The sequence below is a fragment of the Nipponia nippon genome, unplaced genomic scaffold (genome assembly GCF_047370975.1).
Source record: "Nipponia nippon isolate SJK-2023a ecotype South Korea unplaced genomic scaffold, ASM4737097v1 scaffold_4, whole genome shotgun sequence".
Lineage (NCBI taxonomy): Eukaryota > Metazoa > Chordata > Aves > Pelecaniformes > Threskiornithidae > Nipponia > Nipponia nippon.
This window is the reverse complement of record NW_028262358.1, coordinates 34,443,582-34,469,112: the sequence shown is the minus strand read 5'-3', so window position 1 is coordinate 34,469,112 and position 25,531 is coordinate 34,443,582. Positions and strand designations below refer to the sequence as shown.

At 54.5% G+C, this 25,531-nt stretch overlaps 1 protein-coding gene across 1 annotated transcript; it reads right to left on the bottom strand.

Moving 5' to 3' along the window:
- Window positions 1-466: 466 nt before the first annotated feature.
- On the bottom strand, window positions 467-16,031 carry DRC5 (dynein regulatory complex subunit 5). Its single transcript, XM_009475079.2, has 5 exons — window positions 13,383-16,031; window positions 7,126-7,389; window positions 4,631-5,199; window positions 3,099-3,548; window positions 467-1,166 (listed from the first exon to the last, which is right to left on the bottom strand). The coding sequence occupies exons 2-5, from the start codon at window positions 7,304-7,306 to the stop codon at window positions 990-992; spliced, it is 1,377 nt and encodes a 458-aa protein (XP_009473354.1). The 5' UTR covers window positions 7,307-7,389; window positions 13,383-16,031; the 3' UTR covers window positions 467-989.
- Between the last annotated feature and the right edge of the window lie 9,500 nt (window positions 16,032-25,531).

Genomic DNA, 25,531 nt, shown 5'->3' with positions numbered 1-25,531 from the left:
CCCTGCATCGCTCAGAGGGCGGGAGGGGATGGAGGTCAGCCTGCTTGCTTAATTCCCTGCTGACTTCTCCTGAGTGGGGCGGTTGAAGGACTGAGGCAATCAGGTACGTGCCCTGTCCTGTCCTCAGGTGGCCACAGCCCGGGGGGCAGAAGGAAGCTGCTCCGTTTTCCTCCCAGCCCAAGGAAGCTGCTCTGTTTTCAACCCTGTGGGCTGTGTGGGCCAGCAGTCCTGCAGGGACCCCCCTAGCTTGAAGTGATGCGAAACACAGGTTTGTTTGGACAGGTTTGCACAGAAGAGCACTATTAGTTAAGGTAAGCATCTGTTTGTAAAGAATTCACCTGTTTGCAAAGCAGGCTAGCGCTGATCAAAGGCATAGCGACCCAAAGCAGGAAACCATGGTGGAGAGACCTATCATTTCTTGAATTTATTTTTTTTTACTTTTCACCACCCATATCTGAGACTCCAGACAGATTTTGCTATAAAAACATATAAATCCTCGAGCAGAGCAATAGCCAGAAAAAGCTGCCAAGAAACTAGAAACAACATTCCCTCTATCCCCTACATATCTCACGTCCTCCTCAGCAAAAAACCTAAAAGAGCTGCCTGCCCTGAAGGTTAGGTCTGGACTAGACCATGTAGATGGTGGAGGCTTCACCTTAGCTGCTTTACAGGTGGAACACCATCCAGTTGCCTGAACTAAGCTTGCTGCTGGAGCATGTAAGAAACACCACAGGAGGTGAGATTTAGTCTCGGGTGCAGTGGGAGAGAGGGCTCAAGAGGCAGATTGCTTCTGTGATGCCACTACAGTCCCATGAGCTCTAATGTCTGTCTCGCGTTAAGACACAGGTTGGATGATGGGGATCTGGAAAAGGCTGTGGTGGCGGCCACAGGGTGAGTGTTTCTCAGAAGTGCGAATAAAAACAAGCCTCGGAAGTAAAGTATCTCCAACACGGCACCTGCAAAGCTCATTGCTCTCATGAGCGTTTTCTTCAGAGGGGTTTGGTGGGGGGGTGCTGCAGAGACCCCTGTCTCGCCGCTTCCCGGTTGGCCCACACAATTTGGTGAATGAGGTACTCAGTCTCGTCGCCCACCTCTGCCAGGCGGAGGTCGAACTCGGTCAAAGTCTTGTTATCCACCAGCCCGTCAAGCAGCTGCTGCCCACCATCCTGCAAATGGGTGAGAAGTGGGGGTTAAAGGAAGAGATCCAAAAGTGAAGCGTATTGCTCCCTTTCCCTCCTCCCCAGGGCAACTTCTGCTGCTGGTGATGAGGACCCCATGAGATGGTGCCAAAAGGGGCGAAGGCCTTCACCCAAGCCTGAAATGTTGCTCACAGGAGAAGTACACAGGGAAGGAAAGTAACCTTATGCAGCACTCAGTGATATGACACATGCTAATGACTCCCTCTGGGTACCATGTCAGGAGTCCTCAAGCTCAGGCTGGTTAATAGCACAGCTGGCGATGATAACCTGAGAGGAATCTCTGCTCTCCCCTGTCCCCTGGTCCCCAGCTCACCGCTGGCTGGGGACAAATGGCGGTGTCATTAGTGCGCTGCGCCTCGGCGCTGGCGAGAGCCCCAGTGCTGGCAGTCTCCTGCCTGGATGCCATTTCCCTGGCTGGGCTGGCTCTCCTGGGGAGAACATCCCATGCAACTGAAGTCCAGCCTGTATGGGACAGAAAATGCAATGTAGATAGCCTTAGGGAGGCAACTCACTTCGGGGCATTTCCCTCCCTTACCTGAAGCACTGTCTTTAGGGATGTGACAATTTGACTCTTTTTTTTCCCCCCACAGCTATTTTCTTTCAGGTACCAAATACACCTCCTGCCCTCATCTCCTCCATCCAGGCGGTCCCCTCATCCCAGCACCCTGCCTCTTAGACCTTTTGCCAAAAAGGACAGAGCAAAAAGGACCAGGAAGGAGCTCTTTTTAATGGGGTAGAGAGGTCAGAATTTGATGCATCGCTAGCAAAAATACCCCCATTTCCCCAAAAGTAATACCACCAGCCCACTTGGTGGGCTGCTGTGGAGCTTCACAAATGGGTAATGGGAGAGCTCATCAGAAGGAAGATGCCAAGCACAGAAATTATTATTTACTAAGCAAAAATCCTTCTATCCTTGTCAACCTTTGCCCCCTTGTATCATTAAACTCAAATGGTTTTCCATGTCCAGGATCATAAAACTCAGAACTCACAAAAGGTTTTCTGCCATCAAATCCTTTTAAAACCGTTGTCAAACACATTGATGCCAATATTCCTGCCAGCAGGGACAGCTGGTCTTGCTGTCTCTTTATTGTGACAGTGAGAAAAATTGAGGCAGTGCAGAAAGTTTAAAAGCCAGCATGATTGCATTTGGCTGTCTGGTTTCAGATTTCTAAAGCTCTTTTTAATCAGCAGAAGAGAAGCGGTCTGGTTTGTGGGCATGTTGCATACTGCAGCTCTTAGGGATGTACTAAGATCTGTGGATGCTCCTCTGCCTAGAAAATGTAAAAGTCTGTGGTTTAGAAGCCATTTACAAGCACCCAGATGTGACACTTACGACCAACCGCACCGCTCCAGAGCTGTGGGGTGAGTTAAAGGAGCTCAACAACTGAGCCAATTTTCTAGCAGTCTCCTCTGACTGTGTGACGGACAGGAGCAATTCTGGGAAGGGTGGCACTATCTGTGAGCTGCTGAGTGACAGATGGCACAGCAGATCCAAAAAATGCATAAGGCCCTTGTCTCATGCCGCCTATCATTATTATCTACTCCCACGTGTGTGAAGTGGCTGTGATTTTTCCCAGACATACTCCCTGTTTTTCTGTTTCCTGGGGGAAAAATCCCTTTCTGCCCAAAAACCTAAAGCCTGGAAGCCAGATTCAGCCCTGTGAACAGAGCTAGATGTAACAAGTGAGATAAATGCATGTGCATGCACAGAAGATGTCCTTCTCCTTCCTGCCGTCTGCTAGAGTCTCCTCCCTGCTCGCAACTGATTGTTATCGCAGCAAGATCGCAAAGTGAGGGATGCATTTGCCTCTGTGGCTTCGTGGCAGGGCAGGCTCAGCATCTGCTTTGCAAGGCCACCGCGTAGGCTCACAAACTGCAGGGAGAAGGGGTTTCTCTTACCGGCCCCAGGTGGTTGCATGAGAAGTTGATACTCGTCAGGGTGGTGTTCTGAGCCAGGACCTGGGAGAAAAGCCTAGCGGTTGGCTCTGACAGGTTATTACTTCCCAGGTGGATGAACTTCAGGGTGGTGTTGGTCAGCAGGGCATGGCCGATCGCCTCCCCGCCTTTGTCCTCCACGCAGTTGAGGCGCAGATTGAGGGAGGTCAGGGTGGAGTTCTCAGCCAGGGCTCCAGCAAGAGCCTGAGCCCCCAGGTGATGAATCTGGTTGTTACACAAATTGAGGGTTTTTAATCTGCTGCGGTTGATCAACTTGCCAATGGCTTGTGCCCCCTTGTCCCTGATGAGATTGTGGGACAAGTTCAGCTCCACCAAGCAGGGGTGATCCAGCAAGTTACGGACCAGCAGCCTGGTCTTGTCATCATCCACTTTGCTTCGCGTCAGCTTGAAAACCTGTAGGGATAAAGGACAGGGACACTAAAACAGCCAGCACTTCAGATTGAGCTTTGTACAAGACCTCAAGGGAGTTAAGCCTATGGTCCACCAGACAGGATTCATCTCCCTTCACTTCAGACACCTTCAGCCAGTAGGCCCAAGTAGTCGCTTTTATAGTGGGCAGATACTTCCAGCAGGCAGGGCACGCCACTGATGTCCCACGCCTGTTCTAGGGAGAAATGGTTCATCTCCTGGAAATGCCTCTTCCTTTCCTCTGACTCCACAGCATCTCTGACACAGGGGGCTAAATTAAAATGAGATAAAGCTGCCCAAATGTTTGCAGAGAGCAACAGCAGAACTCACCCCAGATCACAGTTGAACACTGAATGAGCATGTGCACGGGTGGTGACCACAGTGCTCTCTGTGAAAGGCAATATGTCCTGCGTGGCCAGGGCACCTTAATAGTCACAGGAGAGGTAATTTCTCTTCTGGAAGCCAAGCAAATATTTCCCAAAGCATGCCAATCTGTGGGGAGAGTGTTCAGCCAGTTCACTCTGGCTGCACTGTGGATAGCAATGCCTGCTGAGGTTTTGGAGGGGCTGAGTATCTGCAGTGCAGTTGCCAGAGAGCTGAAGATGGTGTTAGTGCCCAGAAGGAACACCCCTCATCACTCTAAGGCAAATGTAAGTATTTCCCCATGCTCTTCTTGGGGGTCTCTGCTCCTCTGGGGCATGTTGGCATGTATTTACTGAGGATAACTACCAAAAACTCCTTATGAAAAACTCTCTTGGCTTCTCCTCCCTCCCAGAACTATGTGAGGAGTTAAAACAGGAGCATTGCTTTCTCTTGCGCTATAGGGAACATGTTTTGTGGGAGCAAGTATTTTTCTCACTGATCCTCTGACAACCTGTTCTAACAAGGACATATGCTGAACAAGATACTCAGCACTAGGCCAGCAAGTTAACATCTCTGCACTCTGCCAGACTGCAGCTTGCAAAAGGAAGGGTGCTGCCAACAAGCAAAACTGGTCCCGGGGTTTCTATCCCCGGGCAATTTGAAGATCTAGCTGAGGAAGGAAGGTTCAGTTTGGGATATGTTACTTTCAAGTTGTGGCACATCTTCACGGCGACAGCCAGGTTGCGGCAGTCCTGGTGGGTGAAGTTAAAGAGGTTCCACTCGAAGTTCATGCCACAGTCCTTCACGCCATAAGTGAGATGAAGCTCTTCAAGGTGAGGGAGAGCAGTAATGAGGACTCCCAGGTTGTAGTGATTCACGGACACCTCGCCGAATCCAAAATCACTCCCTGTATCAGAGAGGTCATCCCTCTCCTCCTTTTGATCCACCTGCACTGGTGGCAGGAACTGATCAACCTCCAGTTTCCGCACATAGTCTTTGCAGAGCGGGATGAGCTCTAGGACCTGGTTGGGGTCTGTGGTGTTAGGGATGAAACATTTCAGGATGTTCTCCAGGTGACGTTCAAAGAACATCCGTTTCCAGCTGTCTCCATAGTTGGAGATGTCACACACTGGCCAGCGCTCAGTGCAGCACCTCTTCCAGTAGTCCTCATCGCTTATTAGGTTGGCAGTCACAGCGAGTGGAAGGCCAGTGGAGAGCCTGTCCAGCACCTTCCTTTGGTGCTCAGGCAGAAGATGGTCCAAAATAGGGTTCTCTGGAGGGGATGAAGAGAAGAAGAGGTTGGTCTGGGCTGCAGGAACCATGGCTGGCACTATGGTTCTGCCCGGACCCCCAGCTGTGTGCCCATGCCCTCCCCTCTGCTCTCTCCTCAGTTGCCAGCGGCTGGTGCAGGGAACTAAGCTGGCAGAAAATGTGTAGGATTCATCTCCTACATTTCTGTGTAGGATTTCTAACTTTTACAATAAAACATCAGCGTAATTGGGTTTACTCCCATAATATTTGGGAACTGCATCAGAAACTTAGCTCCCGGTTTAAATTTAGTTTGAACGCAGTTTATATTCAGAGCAGGACTTCTGCTCCCAAGAGAGCTAATTCAGCCTTACAGCGATGGGAGAGCTTGGCTTGTCATTTGCTGAACTTTCTCCCTTTGGTTTCTAAGCATATTGAAGGACGATATTTGAGAACAACTGTCTGTGTGCTCTTTGTACAAGTCCTCATCCCTTTTTATCTTAACTCAGGTGTCTGTCTTACCCCAAATTGATTCCTATTCCTTTCCACTGAGACACACTCTTAGCCTTTAGGTCCACCTTGTTTAAATAAAAGTTCTCTTTTCCCAGGAGCTTTGTCCCCTGAGTCTCTTTCCCGATGCTTGCCCTAAGTCTCAGCTGGCTTCTGTCTGGTGGAAGTTCTTAGTGGTAAGAAATGCCAGAGACCAGCCGTACGTGCTCACACCATGAATGCTTGGTGCCATGTACACAGTACTGTTGAGTAACAGAAATCACCAGTGGAGAGGCCTATCTGCACATGGGAAATCAGATTTTGAGACACAAAGTGGGGTTAGCTTTATATTTCCTTTGTCTCTGCAGCATTTCCTTCCTAAGGACACCCAGAGTTTTACCACAGCCCCTCCCTGGAGTCTATTCTGCAGTCTCCTACAGCTGGCGCTGCAGTGACCTTCGCTGCAAAGTCCCACGACACAGGCAGAGGTGGGACATGTATGGGCAGAACGGGGCTAGCTTCGCTTGGGCTCACTCAGGCCACAGCAGCGGGCAAGATGCAGCCGCACAACTGAGGTAATGGCATGAGGGTCCCCAAGACACTGAGCACACTGCTTTTATGTGCACACAACGTAGGTCCAATCCATTTGGCATTGGACTGACTGACCAGTCTGATAGGACTGCAAGGGTGTCCCAGCTCAGACCCCCAAGTACCATCAGCTCCTGGCGTAAGGCAGCACTGAGCTCCTCTGTACTGTCTTACAGTCCCGGTGTGGACATAGCCTTAGACCTATCTTTGGTCTTTGCTGCCACTTCACTGAGTCAGCCAAAAGGACAGGTAGGCCCTTCCTTTCCCCCTCCAAGTCATTTCCCAGATGAGACATGCTTTTTCTGTTTTGCTATGTTTCATCAGACTACCTGCTTCAAAAGCACATTCCCTGCCTGAGGATATAACTTGTCACATCACCACCAAAAGCCATGGAGAAGGCCTGAGACTGTGAACACAATATGTATTCTGAGACGGTAGCTCCTCCGAGTGGGGAGCAATTCTCCATCTCTTTGTACAGCACTCAGCACAATGGGGCTCCATCCTCGAATGCTACTGTAACACGTGCATGAATCAAGAGAAGGAAACAGCAACTCCACAGCCCTGGCCACGGTTGAGGTAAGTGAGTCCAGAAGGCAGAAGAAATGATAGGACAAGGTTAGGGCAGAGTCTCATCCTGGACAGCAGCCTGGAGGACTACAGCCAGCCCTGGAGTGTACAAGTATGTACTTAGCAACTAAACAGTGTGTTTAACTGGCGGCCTGAGGGGATATTTCTCCCCATCTGTTCCTTTGGCTGGACTGGGTACCACACTCAGCCTTTCAGATGCATCTGCCTGCCTCGCTGACCCTCTGCTCCCTGGGACTGACGCTCACTCTCCATGTGTCCCAGGGGAATCCTGCTCCCACTGACTTACTTTCAAAATTGTGAATGATGTGCTGGAGGCAGAGCTCAGTGAGGTGGGGGACAGTGGCGAGGGACCACTCGGGGTCCTCAATGACGCGGTGCGTATGGTACAGGTCAGCAGCGAGGCTGGTCTGGGATGGATACAGCAAGGGAACGGCTGTGCCTCTGTCACCAGCCGCTGGCTGCTGCATCCTGCTCAGGACCCACTTTTCCTTCAGGAGAAGCAAGAGGAAAATCGCTTGAGAGTCACCACCACAATTTCCAGCTGGGCTGCCTGCAAAAGAAAAAGGTAACTTTAGAAAGAGGCCAGCGATAAGAATGGTCTGCTCACACTGCTCTCTCACACTTGGCCCCTGCCCTTTGCCTGCCTCCTCTGCTTGGACTGGAAGCAGTGCAGCAAAACAACTATTATTCAGCCTTATCTTTATACACTGCCCTGTACAAAGAGGTCTCTAGGTACCAAGTGTAATAAGCAGATAATAACATGGTGTTAATTCAGAGTGCTGTTGAAGAGGATGGACAGGAATTGATTGTTTACTGTCTCTTCCGATAAAAGAAATAGGTGAAGCTGGCAGAAGCTGGGTTTAAAGCAAAGGAAAGCGATGGTCTGCAGTTGAACTGGGGAATCCCTTGCCACAGGATGTTGTGGATGCTGAGAGTCTGTGCAGCTTCCAGGACAAGTCCATGGAAGAGAAACCCCTTGAGAATGATTCAGTGCCCAGAAACCACATCTGGCTCAGTGTGAGCTGAACACAGCTGGAGGCAGGGAGAGTGCTGGAGGAAAGAAACACACATGCTTGCGTTGTTTTTCTACTCTTCTCCAGGCATCTGCTTCTAGCTGCTGTCAGAGATGGGATACTGGGCCAGACCATCCCCGGTTTGATCCAGTATCCCTGTTCTTATGACTCTTTAAAGACAGATGTTTTACAGATGAATACATTATAAGTGTATTCAGGGTTTTTTTTCTGCTTTTCCCAATTACTCACCAGCTGAACTCCTTCCAAACATCCATTAACTGATGAGATGGGTCAGACCTGTTCAGACCACACTGAGTCTAAGCAGATATCAGCTAAAAGAACCAGCCTGGAGCAGAAGGCAGGATGCCCAGTCCTATTAGCTCTGCAGAGCTTTCCCAGACCAAAGTTTCCCATTTGCTGTTTCCTACCCCAACCTCAGGACCAGCGCTCTCAGCCATCAGGATCCCACGTGTATGGTTGTTGCCTGGAAGTCCTAATGGTTCCCTTCCCAGCCCCACCAGTCTGAAAGAGGCAGAGAAGACACTAGGAAGGAGTCTGCCTCTCGAGTTCTGGGTTCAGCAAGAGTCCCCAGGCTTGGTGAGCATCTCCCAGGGCGTACAGACCCATGCTGATCCTTACTGGGGCTAACTGGACATAACAGGGCTGCAGCGCAGGGCTGGGCGGTTAGAGACTGCAGGACACCTAAAAGAAGCACGAGGCAGAAGGATGGATGGCAATGTCAGAGGTGAGGACAGCTTCCTGCAAGCCTGTATTGGGTTTGTATGGCAAGGTTTTGGTAGCGGGGGGCCTACAGGGGTGGCTTCTGTGAGAAGCTGCTAGAAGCTTCCCCCATGTCTGACAGAGCCAGTGCCAGCCGGCTCCAAGATGGACCCGCCGCTGGCCAAGGCTGAGCCCATCAGCAATGGCGGTAGCGCCTCTGGGATAATGTATTTAAGAAGGAGGAAAAAAAACAGTGGAACTGCAGCTAAAAAGAGGGTTGAGAATATGTGAGAGAAACAACCCTGCAGACACCAAGTTCAGTGAAGAAGGAGGGGGAGGAGGTGCTCCAGGCACCGGAGCAGAGATTCCCCTGAAGCTCATGATGAAGACCATGGTGAGGCAGGCTGTCCCCCTGCAGCCCATGGAGGTTAGCGGTGGAGCAGATATCCACCTGCAGCCTGTGGAGGACCCCACGCCGGAGCAGGTGGATGCCCGAAGGAGGCTGTAACCCCGTGGGAAGCCCATGCTGGAGCAGGCTCCTGGCAGGACCTGTGGACCCGTGGAGAGAGGAGCCCACACTGGATCAGGTTTGCTGGCAGGACTTGTGACCCCGTGGGGGACCCATGCTGGAGCAGTCTGTTCCTGAAGGACTGCACCCCATGGAAGGGACCTATGCTGGGGCAGTTTGTGAAGAACTGCAGCCCGTGGGAAGGACTCACTTTGGAGAAGTTCATGGAGGACTGTCTCCTGTGGGAGGGACCCCACACCAGAGCAGGGGAAGAGTGTGAGGAGTCCTCCCCTGAGGAGGAAGGAGCAGCAGAAACAACGTGTGATGAACCCCCATTCCCTGTCCCCCTGCAGCACTGGAGGGGAGGAGGTAGAGAATTGGGGAGTAAAGTTAAGCCTGGGAAAAAGGGAGGGGTGGGGGGAAGGTATTTTTAAGATTTGTTTTTATTTCTCATTATCCTACTCTGATTTGATCAGTAATAAATTAAACTAATTTCCCCAAGTTGAGTCTGTTTTGCCCGTGACAGTAATTGCTGAGTGATCTCCCTGTCCTTACCTCAACCCACAAGCCTTTCGTTATATTTTCTCTCCCCTGTCCAGCTGAGAAGGGGAGTGATAGAGTGGCTTTGGTGGGCACCTGGCGTTCAGCCTGGGTCAACCCACCACAAAGACCAAGAGGATGCCTCAGGGCAAAGGTGGCCTTGCACCACAGTAGTCAAAAGGATCCCGTGGTTACACCCTGCACGGAAGACAACTGCCACAACATCCTTGTGCCACAACATCCCTCCGCTCAACAGCGCTTTGATCCCCAACAGCTCCTCCGTTGTGAGCGGCCTGAGCCAGACAGTGCTCCCCAGATGAAATGCCGTGTGTCCTTCCCCTGCACCAGGCTGCTCCCTTCTCCTCTGCCCTCCCAGTTTGTGCTGCCTCGGTCGGCACAGGCCCCTCTCTCCCTGAAAGCTTTGTCGCTGGCTTTGCTAGTGTTCCTCCATCTGCTCCTTCCCCCCGCAGAAGACATCTGAGGAACGTCCTGCAAAGGAACCGGCAAAAGGGGGAAGAGAGATCTGTGAAATGCCGAGAACTAGAGGAGAGGAGCAAAATGATTCATGCTGTACTGCAGCAAATATGTCAGCAAAGGCTTCTTCAAATGCACTTGAAGCAGGTCCAAGAAGAGAGTAACCGTTTCAGAATGAGCGGCAGGGAAGGGCAGAGATGGCAGTGGCAGGGCACCCTCGGGCACCAGGCGGGAGGACGAAGGGCGCCGAGGGCAGGGAAGCTGTCTTTCCTGGGAGGCACTGGTGTACGGGTGACAAAGGCAAAGGCTGTAGAAAAAGGGAGCCTGGTCTGAAGAGGGGTGGGTGTGGAAGGAATGGGTGATAGGCAGATGTGAGGACTGGGAAACCTTTCGCTGTGGAGCTCCCTGCCCGCAAAGGAAGGTGCTGTGATGGCGGGCCACCCCTGAGGGGGAAGAGAAGAGGCCTGACTCTCCACAGCACACTGACCCAGCTGAAACCCAGCTCTTGGTGCTTGGTGGACTTCGGCAGAAGGGCAAAGCACGGCCGGATGGCAATGAGGTGGCATTAATAGAGGAGAAGTGACTGGGAAAAATGTTTTCTCCTTGCTCAGTCCTTCGTCCTATTCAAAAAGCATCTGTGTCACTCTGTCCCCCAGGCTAGTCACAGCTAATTGGAGCTTCTGATGGCTTTCCTGACCTTTTGGAAGCAATTGTTAAAGGCCAGCTGTTGGGGAAAGCCAGTGCAGCATCGGTGGCCTAGGATTGTTTCATGGCTGCGTTCCAGCAGATAATCCGATTGCCAGTTTACCAATGGCAGATTGATGTTTAGAGGGTACGTAACCCATGGCACATGTGGGACTGCCAAAGATGGTCCTGGAGACACAAGCAGGAGACACAGCTGCCCTCAGGCAGAGCCAAAACCCAGCTCTAGAAACACTGCAGCCCCTCCACACATTGGATGAAGCTCGCTGAGCAAAGCTCGCCTGCAGCGGGAGATCAGCCGGTGTGCGCTACCCGGCTGTGGACCAGCCCCAACGCAGGGTGGCCCCAAAAGAGAGGCAGACAGCTCGGGGTGTCTGTCCCCGGGCTGCTGAGAGGCTTTCCCTCGACCTGAGCTCCACAAGAAGCCAGCTCAGCTGACTCCGCCATCCCCGCTCGGCATTCGGCGTGAAGGCAGCAAGAGCAAGGCTGCCGGCGTGCGACAGCCAGCCCGCGAGGCGCCTGGATCAACCCCACACCTGCGGTGCCGGGCGGGGGGGGCTGAGTCTGACGCTGAGTCACCGCTCGCACTGCACCCATTCCCACCGCCCCCAGCACGGTAAGCACACCCCGCCGGGCTGAAAGGGCCCCTTTCACCGCAGCGTCCCCTCCGCCTCCGCCGCAGGAGTCTCACCCAGCCAGAGCTAACGCGCCAAGCCAGTTGCCACAGCCGGGTTTGCTAAGCATGTATTTAGACATCGGAGAAGCGTTGTAATTCACTATCAATAAGCCAAGTCAACAGTGTTAACGCACGCTCCTTCCCACCCGCTCTACATGCGCATCAGTCACCTACACTAAAAAGGCTTTATTAAAGGATATCTAACAAATGGGGTCATGTAGTAAATTCCCACTTTATGTCATTTAACACCCAGATTAGGCTGAAAGGTAAATGATACTAAAACTTCTAAAAAAAAAAAAAAAATCACGCTTTCCTTCCCAGGAAGAAGACGAGCTTTTAGAAATCCACTCACGCAGCCAACTTACGCTGCTACCTAGCATGCCTAATAAACCTTCTTCAGCTGAACCTGTTTTGATCTGGAAAGAAAAGATTCCTGCTCTTTTGATTCACACCAAAGCCCAGAAAGACCAAAAAAAGAAGAGTTGCATGGAAACCGGTGACCTTGGGCTGATGCCTCCTACCAGCAGTACGGTGATCCAAGAAACGGAGCAACTGTAGACACTGCGCTTACCGGAGAGTCTGTAAGTGCAGGAGGAATTCCCTCTGAGGATGGTTACGCCCCAGCCGAGATCGCATTCGCACTGAAGCTCGGTCTACCCAGAAACTGAGGAAGCTCTCACGTCCCTGCAGCAGCACCCTGAAAATGCCAGCTGTTCTGCAGGTGTCCCGGCCTTTCTGCTCTTACGTCGACTCCAGGCAGGCTAGCGGGGACATCGGCAAGCGGTCCCGAGTGCTGGCTAGCACCCCTGATCCCGCTGCTGTCTGCGGGGACTTGCCACGTTCCCCTGCATTTCGAAAGGCTGATGCTAGGTGTGCATTAGGACAGCACGTTGCAGGCTCATCCAGGGGCTCGATTAGGAAGAAGACCCGCAAACTGCCGGGGCGGGGGGGGGTGGTGGCCACCCGGGCGACGCGGGGTCAGCGGGAGGGGGATGCCCGCAGCCCCCGGCGCCAAACGCGGGGGTCCCTCTTCGCCCCTCGGCCCCGGGGGTTTCGCCTGCCGGCTCTGCCGGCGGTCCCTGCCCACGGCTGCGGGGAGGGGGGTACGAAGGGCCCGGCCGCCTCCCCCGCCACGGCCGGCCCTCACCCGCCGCCGCCGCCGCCGCCGCCGCCGGTCGCTGGGGACGCGGCCGTTGCCGGGACGCCGGGCGGTGAAGGGGCGTCTGCGGGGGCAGAAGCGGGGTGCGGGGAGCCCCTCCCGGGCCGGACACGCGTGGCAGCCCGGGGGGGTGTGTGTGTGTGTGGGCTCGTGGGGGAGAGGTCCCACGTCGCGTGGGGGGGTCGCGGGTGGGTCCTTGCCGCGGCGGGGCTGCCGAGCCGGCGCAGGGTGCTGCGCCGAGAAACCGCGGGCAGGCAGAGGGACGGGGTTTGGGGTGTTGCTCCCCCGTCACCCCGGCCCACCTGGAACCCGGCGCTGGAGGCCCGCCACGCTGGGCCGCGGTGGGCGCCTGTTGCGGCGCAGGGGAAGCGTGTGGGCTCACCGCCAGGTCCCTCACCCCCGCGCTGGCCCAGGGAGCCGCTCCAGGGGTGCCGGCGGGGACCCTCGCCCAGGTCCGGTGCACCCCTGCGGCAGCAGCTGCTGCGGCGTCGCGGCAGCACAGAAAGAATGGGGCAAGCAGCGCTCCGTGAACGATTCGGTACCGGTATTCAAACGGTGAATGCTTTGCTGTGCTCAAGATACTTGTTTTGTTGCACATTTGTATTTTAAGGCTCGTCAGTATTTGCAACAACTTCCTTGCTAAAGATAGGCTGTGGGTGCCTGAACCTGGCTTGCTTCAAGGCCTCACATTTTGGGGCTGTTACCCCTGAATGACAGATCGCAGGCAGGCCTGAGGGGGAGGAGAACAAACCTGAGGACTTCACCAACGGCACGATCTTGGTCCATCTGCTGCGTGCCCATCTCGCTCCTCCTCAGTCTGCTCTTTTCTCCTTCTGCTAGTGAGCACCCTCTTGCAGAGCAGGGGAAACACCCGAATCCTCAGCACGGCAGCAACTGCACACATAATGCTGGGTAATATAGGGAGTAAACGAAGGGATGAAAATGTGCCTCTCCCCTTTCCCATTTCTCAGCTCTAAGCATTTCAGTATTCGCCAGTAGATTTTCAGACTGAAACGTGGCTTTCCTTTGCTCCTTCAAAACGCTGATGTGCTCAGTAGCGGGTACCTGATGAGCGTAGCCAGCCTGTGCGCCGTGGGAGCATACATAACACTGGTGCCAGCTCTCACGATAGTCCCGCAAGTCCCATGATAGCTGGCATTTTGGAGAAGCTGCACTGACTTTCACATAAAATATACCTCCTGGTTGTGAAGAAGATGCTACAAACGTGATCCAAGATTACCCAAAAGGCTCGGCAACAAAACAATAAATGCAAAGACGCATAGATTAAAAAAAAGGATCGGGATTTTCAGGCCTCCTTTGTGAGTTTCAAAGATGGGGAGTTAGACTTTGGCAGCACTGTACTTGTTTTCTAGGTGTGGCCTGATTCTGTCACTCAGCTCCCCCGAAGACGGTGACACCGCCTGTGAGTCAAGCTGGTGTTTAACACAGCGGGGGTGTCAGAAGCCTTGCAAAGCCCTTGACAAACACTGGCCCCACACTGACCGTGTTATTCCTGGCAGCACATCTTCAGGGCTTTTGAGATCTTGAAAAGCAGGAACGAGGGCAATATAGAACCATAAATACTTTCCCTTGCACCGATTCCCATGCACTTACTCCTGAATTCAGTTTGAGTCCTGAATACCAAAGGAGATAGCAAAACTTTCTTCACAACCTTCTTGACTTCTCTTCACAATTGTGAACAGCAACAGGGAAGTCTTTAGCACACCTCACGGCTAATATAATGCAATTGTCACGTTTTGAAGACTTTGTGGTTCAACAGAATCCAGCCATGTCTGCCCAGAGTCATCGGATCCCAGAGACAATATTGCCCAAGTATTGCAGTCAGTTGTTGGACTGGATGCAGTCAGGTGTTGAATCATATGCTGAAAACAAGTAGTGGTACCCCAAAAATGGATGGGTTAACTCTTTCTCTACCTTAGCGTTTATCTCCATGCTTGTCGAAGTTAGCATGTGTTTCCAGTGGGGTGTGCAGTGGCAGTTGCTCCTCAAATGCCACGGAGTAGCTGACTATGTAGAGGGTAAAACACCCATATCCATTCATTCCCATTCCCATCTCCCCTGTTCACACCCGAGGGGAACGATGGGGAAAGGCGCTGTTTCCCAGCCTCAGTGACTAGAGCATCATGCTACCAGCAAACCCCAGCTGCCCTCTGTATCCCTGCGGCTGTCAGGGCTCGGATTTCCCCCAGCAGCGCCTATGGTGGTGTTGTGCATCAACAGCTCCGCCGTCTTTGCCCAGAGTCTGAGAACAGCGTAACAGTAGCCGAGCTTCACATCATAACAAATAAATACGAGAGGAGCCAGGTCCTGCAGTGCCTTGTGTGTGGGGAACATATCCCACAGAGCATCTTCTGTGGCTAATGAGAAGATTCAGGTCCTGTTCTGGAGACAGGGCTATGGTTGTAGGGTGACAACCTTTTTTAGTGTCCCAGGCACAGCGGACTAGAAACATGTTATCTTGCCTGGCTTCTCCCACTCTGATTTCTTTGTCTCTTTGAGGGCGCTCATAAGGACTTGCTGGGAGATGAGCTGTGTGGGGATGAAGGCAGCACCATGTCTCCTGGGAAGGGGAGAGAAGGGAAAATCCTTGCTTTACCTGCCCACGACTTAAGCTCACAACTGGATGTGATTTCTAGACCTGTGGCACCAGAAGCTCAGGCATTGTCAGAGAGCTCCAAACCTCTCTTCCATCCCCAAATGGTCTTTCATAGCACCTCAGACTGTGTTTGCTGAACATCATCCAGGGAGAGAGGCCAGGGGCCTGTATGCAGCCTGTGTGCTGCAGGGACCTGCAGAAGTTAGAGACGAAGTTGCCCGTCCGTGGCTGGCCTGGGGAGCTCCCTCTTTTGACCCAAACCTCCGCTCTTATGTTTCCCTTCTCTGCTGCTGTCCTGGTTTCTTTCGGTAACAGGCTCCAGCAAGAAGCAGAGCCTTGCTCCTCTCAAAGAAGATGCTGGATGTGGCCCCTCTCAATCTAGGCATCTTCCACTTCAAGGTGAGCAGTTGAGAGAAGGGGACGCAAGGCGACCCTTGCCCCAGCAGCGCTGAGCACGAGGATTGCTGACAGCCGTGCAGCACCAGCAGTGAAGCTGTGCTGGGTGCCCCTGGGACAGGGACTACTGCCAGGCATTGCCCGGTGCCAGAGTAGTGCCCAGGCACAGAAAGGTGCATTTCCCGCCTCCAGCCTGCTTTGCCCAGCCACCAAGACACCCCGCAACCAAGCAGCTCTCCTTGCCTCTGATCTGCTTCTTGGTTTCTCCTTGGTGGGGTGGCACCAGCACCAGCTCTCTCCTCGGGCACTGCCCAAACACATCTGGTGAGGTTTTTGCCCACGGCAAGGGGCAGACTGTTTGTTCGCAGTGGCAGCTGGAGGTTAGAAGGAGTGGAAGGGGAAAAAAAAAACCCACCCCTGTGCAGGTGTCCTCCCGGTCAGCTCTGCTAGTGCATCTCCTGCAGCCCCCTTTGTCCTCACATCACTCTGTGATGGCCAGAAGTCACCATACCGGTTCAGGACATATTTTATTTGAGTCCTTTACACCATATGGGGCAGCTTCTTTAGCTGATGCCTTCAGCAAGGCCCCCCTCATCTGTCAGATGCGGTTCATCTCTCTGGGGGGAAGAACCAGGGGCGCAGCTGAAGGTCAGGTTTGAGAGGAGGCAGTTGGTGTTTGATGTCTGCCTGACACCAAAGCCATTCACTAGGGCAGGAGCCAGCGAGGTTTGTCCTTGGCTCCAGGGGAGTCCTCTTGCGGGGATGGCTTCTACCCTTTCACTGGAAAATTCAGAAGAGCACAGAAAGTTGCCAAAACTGAGGGGGGGACTCGGCAAACTGAGGATGGTGAGGAGTGGGGATTGGCTCCAAAGCCCTGTTTCCAGGCCCTCCTCTGGCTGGCTCCCTGCAGCTCCTTCTGGAAAAGACTGCTTAAAAGCAGCTGGCATCTGCTGGAGTCCTGGGGGGAAGTGGCAAAAGAGACGGCATCCTGGAAGGAGGAAAAAGCCCCCTGCACAGCCAGCGCTGAAGGCCGGGGCAGCAGGATGCTCTCCGTGCTGCCGCTCCTCCCAAAGCTTTCCGCTCTCCCTGGGTCCCAGCAGGAACCATGCAGCTGCTGACAGCTATTAATAGATAGGGAGAACGTGGGTTTTGTCTCCTACCGCTTCCTGGGATGAATGGTAATTACCCTTAATTAGGCTGGATTTGGTTCCACCTCCCTCCTTCCAGCCCCCTTGCCTGCGCTGGCAGGGAGAAACTGGCCCATCTGCTGCCTGAGCTGGCTCTGCAGGGAGCAGGGCTCGTCAGCGGGAGCGGAGGCTCGTCTCCCCGGGACATCCCGCAGGCCTTGCCCGTGGATGCTGGGCACAGGGGAGGAGGAAGGAGAGCCTGCCAGATGGCGGGCTGCAGGAGCTCACCTCACCCTGGCCTTTCCAGTGGGACACAGGAGCCCTGCGTGGGGGTGAGATAAATGATCCCACCAAAGCCTGAGTGTGCAGGTGGGTTGGACGCTCTCTCTTTGAGATTAATTAAAGAAACAAGACAGAAGAAGAAATAAGCAGGGGATCTGACCTGTCATTATGGTTGGCATCCCCACCACCATGCATCACATCCAAGGTCTGTGAAAAGGAGCATCCTTCCTCTGCTGGTGGTGCAAGCTGGTCCCAGGGTACACCTGGACTTGTCCCCCATCTCCCACGGGGCAGAGCCCAGCTGCCGTGGGGTTAGTCAGGATACGACCTGCCCAAGGGGGATGTTTTTTTCCTTCTTATGCCACTCCACCTCTGGCCTGAACTCTGAAGCTGGAAGGTTTCTTTCATCCAGGTTACTTTAGCTCAGGTGCAAAAAGAGTGTGGGAGGTTTTCTTCATCCTCTGAGGCTGTGGAATCATAGGCTCCCAGGAATCATATCCCAGGAAGATGGAGGCAAAGGTGGATGGCTGTTGAATCTTGCCTGTACATCCCAGACTCTTGCTCTGGGGCAGGACATCCTTGGCCCTGGTGTTTGCCCAAGATGCTTGCTAAGGCTGCGCTTTGCTAACCCCACCTCTGTGCTGTCCTGCCCATCTGAACAGCCACAGTGTCTCAACAGCCAGCCAAATCCTTGCTGCTCCCCGAAACTTTGGATTTATCCCTGCTTGGTTCAGCTCAGCAGCTGGTAATGCTTTCCACCACAGGAACCCCTTTCTTTCAGTGACCCTTGCTGCTTGTAGCAGGGTGAGAGGAAAAGGGCAGACACACTGCCTTACCTTGCCAAGCTGAAGCTCCCCAGGCAAGACAGTTTATTTATCTCTTCTTACTTTAAAATTTTTTTCCAAATCATATGTTTTCTTGACTGAATCATGAAAATCTTCCCGTGGGCAGGATCTGTGCCTAGGGACCTACTGGCTCCTGTTTGCAAACGCCTCTCTCCTTGCTGCTGGAGCCCTCTCTCCTTCCCTCTCTCCGAGATCCCTCCAACGTCAGACCAGAAGACCCAGGTCCCTCTGCTGACTCCCACTCAGCCCCTTGCATTGCATCCAAATGCCAGATGGCACGCTCGGCTCAGGCAGGAGCTGTGCCAGGCTCCCCTCCCTTTCTCTACACCTTTATATCGACAGAAAAGAGACGGAGAACCAGCACTGCCAGATTTCAGGCTGCCGTGTTTGCTCCAGCTTCCCTGGTCTTCAGCCCCAGTTGTGGTGGGATCGACATGGGGGGTGCTGGCAGAACCCCAGACCACAGGGTGCCAGGGGAGAGAGGACCTGCTCTGAAGCTCTCCCCTGTGCCCAGCCCCCAGGCTATGCTATAATTAACAATTAATGCCCAGGGCGGACCACAGCTGCTGCTTCCTCCACACTCCCTCACCCCTGCTTCCCTCCTTACTCATTGGAAAATTCCTTGTTCGGCTGGGCTTGCTCACCACCACTGAGTAACTGCCTGCAAAGGTAGTTACAGGTCTGAGGTCTGAAGGTTTAGCAGGGTTCTCTCGGGCAGGACAAGCTCCCAGCCCCCCCTTATTGAAATGAGAAGGAGGAAGGGAAAAGCAGAGCAACTGTCCTGCCAGAAAGCGTGTCTCAGAGGCTGTGGGCAGCAGAAACGTCCTATTTGTGAGCCCTGCTGGGAGCATGGGGCTTATTTGGGCAGCAAAAGGGACTCAGGGAGGATTTGCTCAGATATTCCCAGCCTTTCTTCTTCAGATGGCTGCGTTAGTGCAACGCCTGCTGCTTTCGGCTCAGAACTGGGCGGCCCCTTGGAACAATCCCTCCTTTCCTGGAGGGACTACGATGCTTTCCGCTGGCTCTTCTTGATACCCAGGGATGGGCATCTCCACTAGCACTGCCTGAGCTCTAGGGTCTCCACTGTCACTACTGTGTCACAGCAATCCCCACGGCTCCTGTCCCTGGAGCACACGTCCCCTCGCTGCCAGGTCGCTGCTGCTCATCTTGGAGGGAATGGGGAAGACATCTCCCTTAGTAGAGTCCAGGAGGAGACATGCACAGAAACATGGCTAGCTGCAGCAGGTCAGGCCATGAAGGAGGTAATTCCTATAATAACGCTGGTCACTGAACACTTTTGATAGCCCTCCTTCGGAGAGGAGAGGAGGGGAGGGGAGGGGAGGGGAGGGGAGGCTGCATTTTCACTTGGAGGAGGGAAACCATCTAGTTAGTGACTTCTATTCCTGTCTGGGCTTATTGCAGCCTTCACGACATTCAGAGCAGGTGTGAAGCTTTTCCCTTCCTAGGCTAGGGATGGGAGTTAGTGGGAGGCTGTTTTCCAGCACTCTCTTGGAGATACTCTGTTGGTTTTGCATGGTCTCTTTTTTCCCCGGGGCGGTCCATGCTTTGCATTTTAGCTTGTGACTCTGTGTCATTCCCTTCCCTGCCCCAATTTCCATCTCTCCCTCTGGTGCTGTGGTCTGATAAACCCAAGGTGCTTGCGACAGGGGTAAATGCTCTAGAGGGACACAGAGGGGCCTCAGGTCCTACAGCACAGGTGGTGCACAGGGAGGTTTTGAAAAGCCCAGGGCAGGGACCGCAGCATCTTTCCCTCATGTGGCCACCAGAAAGCAGCTCGGAGGCCCAGGGGTTTTGTTATATTTGAAATGAGGGCATCGTCCTTGCTTGCCTTATTTACCATCAAGGCCAGCTTGGCTGTGATACCCCTTGCAGGGGGCCACCCCTTCCATTGAAGGCTAGGGACAGTCCTCAGAGCTTGACCCACAGAAGAGGGGGACCAGTGGGGAGGGGGGGAGCTCTTCCAGCCCCCCTGGGACAGCTGGGCCGTGTGGGCTGGGGAGGTGGGGGTACCTGGGGAAGAAGACACCTTTTCTATCTCTCAGACCCATCAGCAGCTCCGTACATCCTACATCAGCAGTTGCAGGGTCTGGTGTTGGGCAACTTGGGGGAGGGCAGAAGGGGGGCCCCGTCCACCCTGTCGCAGCAAGGACAATGTCGGGGCGGTCACTGTGGCGGGAGCTGGACGCTGATGGGATAGGACAGCCTGGGAGCTTGCGCGCCAAGGGCTGCTGAGTTGACACTGTCCTTTGGTGCCCTCTTCCCACCCCAGCGGAGCCCGGCACTGGCAGGGCTGGGGAGCTGCCAGCTGCCATCACCGTCCCGCCAGAGCCATGCTCTGTGACAGATCCGCTTCCCGCCGCTGCTGTGCCTGGCTCCCAGGCACTCCCGGCCCTGCAGCAGGACACGGGGGCCACGGCGGAGCCCCAGCCCTCTTCACATTCCCTTTCAGGAGGGAGCAGGGGAGCCCGAGGTGTCATGCTGTGTGCTGGGGGGAGCTGGGTGCACGCTGCTGAACGCCTCTGGCTGCAGCTATCTGCCACTGCTTGTCTGCCTGTCTCTACCGTCTCTGGCAGCATTGCAGGCCAGCTCAAGAAGAACCATTGGGCTTCCCTCTTGCACCCTGTCGATGCATCAGGCTCAGGCTCACACGGGCAAAGAGAGCTGGGCTCAGCCCCGGCACACTGCAGGCTCTACTTGCAGCTGCTGAGCTGGGCTGCCTGGAAACTGCACGCTTGAGGGTTTGTTCAAGGGCCAGACCTTGCCTGATGCCTGCAGGGTGCCTTCGAACCCACAGGAAGTGACCCAGAGTGTTCCCAAGGACTTCTGAAGTGCCAGCGATGTGCCAAGCCTGGCTGCTGCCTCTGTGCCTGGCCTGTCCCCAGGTTATGCCCTGCGGTGCTTCCTCCAGGCCAGTGTAAAGCCTTCCATCCCCGATTTCTAAGCCCAGCTGTACCCCGCTACTGTAAGGCTTCCAGCTCCACCTGCTAGGGCCAACTCATTCCTCTTGGCTCTGCTTTTTGGCTGCACTGCTTGGTGGGTCTCTCCTTCTTCCATCTCCCTGGCTGGGTGCCTGGGGCTGGGTGGGTGCCCAGGGTGATGCTGCTGCCCTGGGGCTGGGGGCTCCAGCCACGGAGCCCTCGCCTGTGGTTTCCTCAGCAAGGAACCATCAGCGTGGGAGCTCCCCAGCTCTCGGATGTGGACAGGGGGGTCTCCTCCTGGAGCCTGACTCTGGCAGGGAGTGGTGGTGCCTGTAGCAGGGACACCCCAGACATCCCACCCCGTGCTGCTGCTGTGGGGCCGTGAGAGCTGGCAGCTCTCGGTGTGACCAGCCTTCTGCAAGGAGCTCTCCTGACTCTCTGGACCTCCGGTCCGTTCCAGGTGGGTGATTCCTGTGTTTCTAACAAGTCAAGGGAAGAAAATTAAAAGCCCAAGTGAGCAATGCAGCCAGGCTGAGCCAGGAAACATCAGAGATGTCTCTGTCAACGCGGCAGCCAAGGCAAGCAGGCAGGCAGGCAGCTTCTTAATTATTGATGGTGCTTATAAATAAATGCTGGGACAGGGAGGAGAAGGTTACAGCAGAGCAGAGGAGCCGCTTCTGGATGGGGGAGGGAACCAGAGAGCTCGCTTGGTTTAAAGGTCATTTAGTTTTGCATCTCTTTCCCCCTTTCTCCGTAAAACTCGGTGATATTTGAGTTGATGGATTATCTTCCTTTTGCAGCTTCTTCTTGCACCTGCCTAACCGGGCCAGACGGGAGGAGGAGGAGGAGGAGGAGGAGGGAGGAAAGGCACCCGCAACTGTGGGTAGCAAGGGAAGGAAGGGGGAGGGAGGGAACGCCATCTGAAATGTGGGACAAACAGGGAAACAAGGAGACAACAAAATTAGTAGAGCAGCAAATCCCAACCCGAGTGTAAATAATTCCTCACCATGTGAAAAGAAGGTCTATGTAGGCTCAGATTTATCTTCCCGTTCCTGGAGCTCAAGCCCAGGCAGCCTCTGATGCAAAGCAAGAGGGAAGTGCATGAAACAAGGCTGGGCAAGGACTAGAAGGAGATGCAGGGATCTTTGTCGGGGATGGAATAGTAACCCACTGTCTGCATAGCCTCAGGGACTTTCACGGCAGGCTTGGGCTAGAGCATCCTGGAAAGACCAGACTGTCTGATGGCAATAGCTCTGGGATAGGGATCCCACAGCCAGCTGAAAACACAGGAAGGGTTTTGGACTGGAATTACAGCAGGACTTTAAGGTTGACAGCCCCCATGGGAGTCTTGAATGATTGTGGGTGGTAGGACTCCACAACTTACTCTGAAGCCCCCCAGCTTGCAAGAGCAACACAGAGGCACTGGGTGCAGTATGGACCTGGGTGAGACAGAGCTCCTTCCAGTCTCCCCCACAGCAGACCCTGCAGGACAGGGTCTCCTTGTATCTCCTCTCCAGTCTCAGGGGAGCCACTACATGTGGTGGGCAGCAGTGCCCCAGTGCCTGGGGCTGGTCGTGGGTCTCATCTTCCCACTGGGAGTCCTGCTCTGGTTGCATGACAGCAGGGTGAGCGGCTCTGCAATGCGTGGCTGATGCAGCAGTGCATGGCTCTCTGGATAGTGGCTCTGGATGCAGACCAGGTAACACCACGACAGCCCTACTGGCACCCCCTCTGTGCTGACATCCTGGGCACTCACCAGCCACCCTCTGGTAGACTAAGACCCAGAAAGGCATAAATCGATCAAAATTCATCCCTTGATTGCCCTCCAGTGGGCTGTGCGCTAGTCAGGAGGGTGGGCTCAGTAGCAGGGTGCTCCTGATTGCGGTCGGGATGGTGGTGGTGAGGACGGAGGGGGAGCAGAGTCCTCCTCCCAGCCCCGTGGGTTTGCCCAGCTCTTTCTGGAAGAGAGAGGAGCTCAGGTTGCAGCTGAGCAAATCGCTTCCCTCAGCAAGTGGCAGGGAAACGCCAGCTGCAATCCAAGATGAGGAGCTGACTGCAAGGCGCCAGCGCTCTCGCGCAGGGAACCGGCTGGCTGTGAAGGGCAGGCAGCAAAGGCGAGATGCTGGGATTCCCCGTGAAATGCCTCTCCTGCCTCCGCGGGATCTCGACATGCTGCTGCAGACTCTTTCCCCAGCAATGCTCCCTGGAGCTGGGGGCTCAGAGACCCCCCGTCCCACATCGCCAGGCCCAGGGGCTGTTCCTGCCCTGCCTGCATGCCCTACATGCTGCCTGTCCCTCAGGTGAACGCCTCTAGTACAGAGCCATCCCCTCCTTTCCCAGGCAGCTTGGATGCAGATGAGTGGCAGTGCCAGCTCAAGGTGGCCCTGAGCTGCTCCCGAGGGATGGGACGTCCTGCCTCGCCACGGGTGTTCTGGGTTCATGGGTTCACCACTGCAGCCTTGTGTCTGCTGTGCAGCTGCGGGAGCGGGGAGCCCGCATGGCGGGCAGTGTGATGGTGGGAGCCTACAAGTGTAACCCAGAAACCCACACCTATGCGGATGTGTGGGTTTCTGTGTCACACACGTGTACAGGTGTGACGTGACTAGCTCAGTGCACACTATCACTACGCACATAGAATCATAGAATAGTTTGGGTTGGAAGGGACCTTTAAAGGTCATCCAGTCCAACCCCGCTGCAATGAGCAGGGACATCTTCCACTAGATCAGGTTGCTCAGAGCCCCACCCAGGCTCACCTTGAATGTTTCCAGGGATGGGGCATCTACCACCTCTCTGGGCAACCTATTTCAGTGTTTCCAGGCAACGTGAGGGAAATCACACCTGAAATCGTGTGAAGGGAGATCTGTGTAAGTGCAGGTGCAAATCCTTACAGCGGGTGCTTTGGAGGCGTGTGCTGGTGTGCGAGGGTGTCCCCACATGTGCAGGGGATCTGCTGCTTCTACCTACTGGTAGGCTGGTCCCTGGGGTGCGCCTCAGCCTGGGGACCGGGGGGCTCAGTGCCACACCTGGCTGCGAGCCGGGAGAGCACTTACTGCTGCTGTCCTTGGGGCAAGGGGGGGGTAGTGGTGGCTGATGGGTGCTGGGGAGACCCCAGCTGCTCCTCATGGCCCACTGGCCACCTCCTGCAGGCACGGGTGGCAGGGATGAGGTGTCCCAGCAGGGGAGGAGCTGTGGTCTGGTTCCCTGCACCAGCCCCTGAGCTGCTCTCCCTCCCTGCAGGGCTCGGCTCGGACATGCTGCATTATGTTCAGCGTCTCTGGGAGATGGTCAGCGCCAGCGACGAGGGACCAAGCCCCATGGCTTTTGAGCCTGTGCTCAGCATATGTTTGGCATCCTCTGTATGGCTCATCTCCGCTACCACTGCTATGATCCCAGCGCCTTCCGACAGGGAGTCCCACGGGACCCGGGGTGCAGAGCCTCGGGTCCCTGCAGCAGCCAGCCCCAGGGCTGGGGGTGGTAGGGGTGCCTAGGGAGAGCTGGGCTTCTCGCAGGTGCTGTGTGCCAGCCTTTCACTCTGCAGCCCAGGCTATTGAGAGCAAAGCTCCTGGAGCAAAGCGGGCAAGAAGATACAAGCATTTACTTTCTGCTCCCCTTTTGCCGAAGTCAGGTAGTTGCTTGGGATTGGGACTGGCAAGCCCTTGCATTGCACGTGCCCTTAAGGGACCTCGGGGTCCATCTGGACTTAGGGAAGTGTTGCCAACCTGACAGCACCTGTTCACAGCAAAAAACCCATCATCTCTTTAATTAGTTTTCCCGCTTCCTGCCGTCCCTTCTGCGTGCGTGTGTTTGGCGTTGCAAATGTGTGCCCAGGGTACTGCTCACACCTTAGATCCTTGATGACTGTAAGGGAATGTAGGCTGTTATTTTGGCTGGAGAGCTATATTTAAAACTCATGTTTCATTCCCCCAAGCTCTCCCAGCTGAGAACCGCTTGTCCTGCCACTGAAACGCAGGGTGTCCCAGGCAGAAACATGGCAGCTACTGCGGCTGCAGCACGGGACGTGAATGTGTTCTCCTGCGGTGGGGAAAGGGGAGGATGGGACGTAAGTCTGTGCACTGGGGGTTCGCCAGGAGAACAGCAGGCAGTGCGGTCTCCTAGGATCAGCAATGGCCTGGCATGGCCACAGCTCAAAACCCAGCATTTCTACTGCAGCATCCCACTTTACCAGCCTGGGGTGATATGGGCACCACAGATGCCTCCACAAAACTACTCTTTGCTAAGATAAGATCCTTTTTCTCCTTCAATTACAAAGCAGGTTTAGTGCTACTGAACTTATGAGATCTAGTATGATCATGACTTGGTTATGCTGTGACCTTATTGATGACACACTTAAACCCTTGCAGGCTTTGAAAGAGGAAAGGAAATACTGAATTTCATGCCCAGAAAGGCCAAGAGCAGCAAAGGAGGAGAAAGAAAACGAGCTCCAAGCTGGAAGGTCCCCCCAAGACTGCCCTGGCTGAGGCAGAAGAGCCAGCGCCATTGCAGGAGGCTGCAGCCCTGCTTGCCAACCAGGTGGTTTTTAACATTCATAGGAAGGTGGTGCAGGAGATGCAGCACCCCTGGATGCAGGGGGTGCTGGGGGTGCTGCAGATGCAGAGAAGGGGCTGTGGTTCCAGCTGGAGGTGCAGAAGTTGAGGAATGTGGATACCAAACCGATGCAGAGATGGTATAGGACT

What these genes read in the sequence shown, in the direction of transcription:
- DRC5 (XM_009475079.2), bottom strand. Translation starts at nt 7,306, where the DNA reads ATGCAGCAGCCAGCGGCTGGTGACAGAGGCACAGCCGTTCCCTTGCTG. An exon ending in AGATGTGCCACAACTTGAAA is followed by an intron (nt 3,549 to 4,630) that starts GTAACATATCCC and finishes TTATCCCTACAG; the next exon opens with GTTTTCAAGCTGACGCGAAG. An exon ending in CATGCAACCACCTGGGGCCG is followed by an intron (nt 1,167 to 3,098) that starts GTAAGAGAAACC and finishes ACCCATTTGCAG; the next exon opens with GATGGTGGGCAGCAGCTGCT.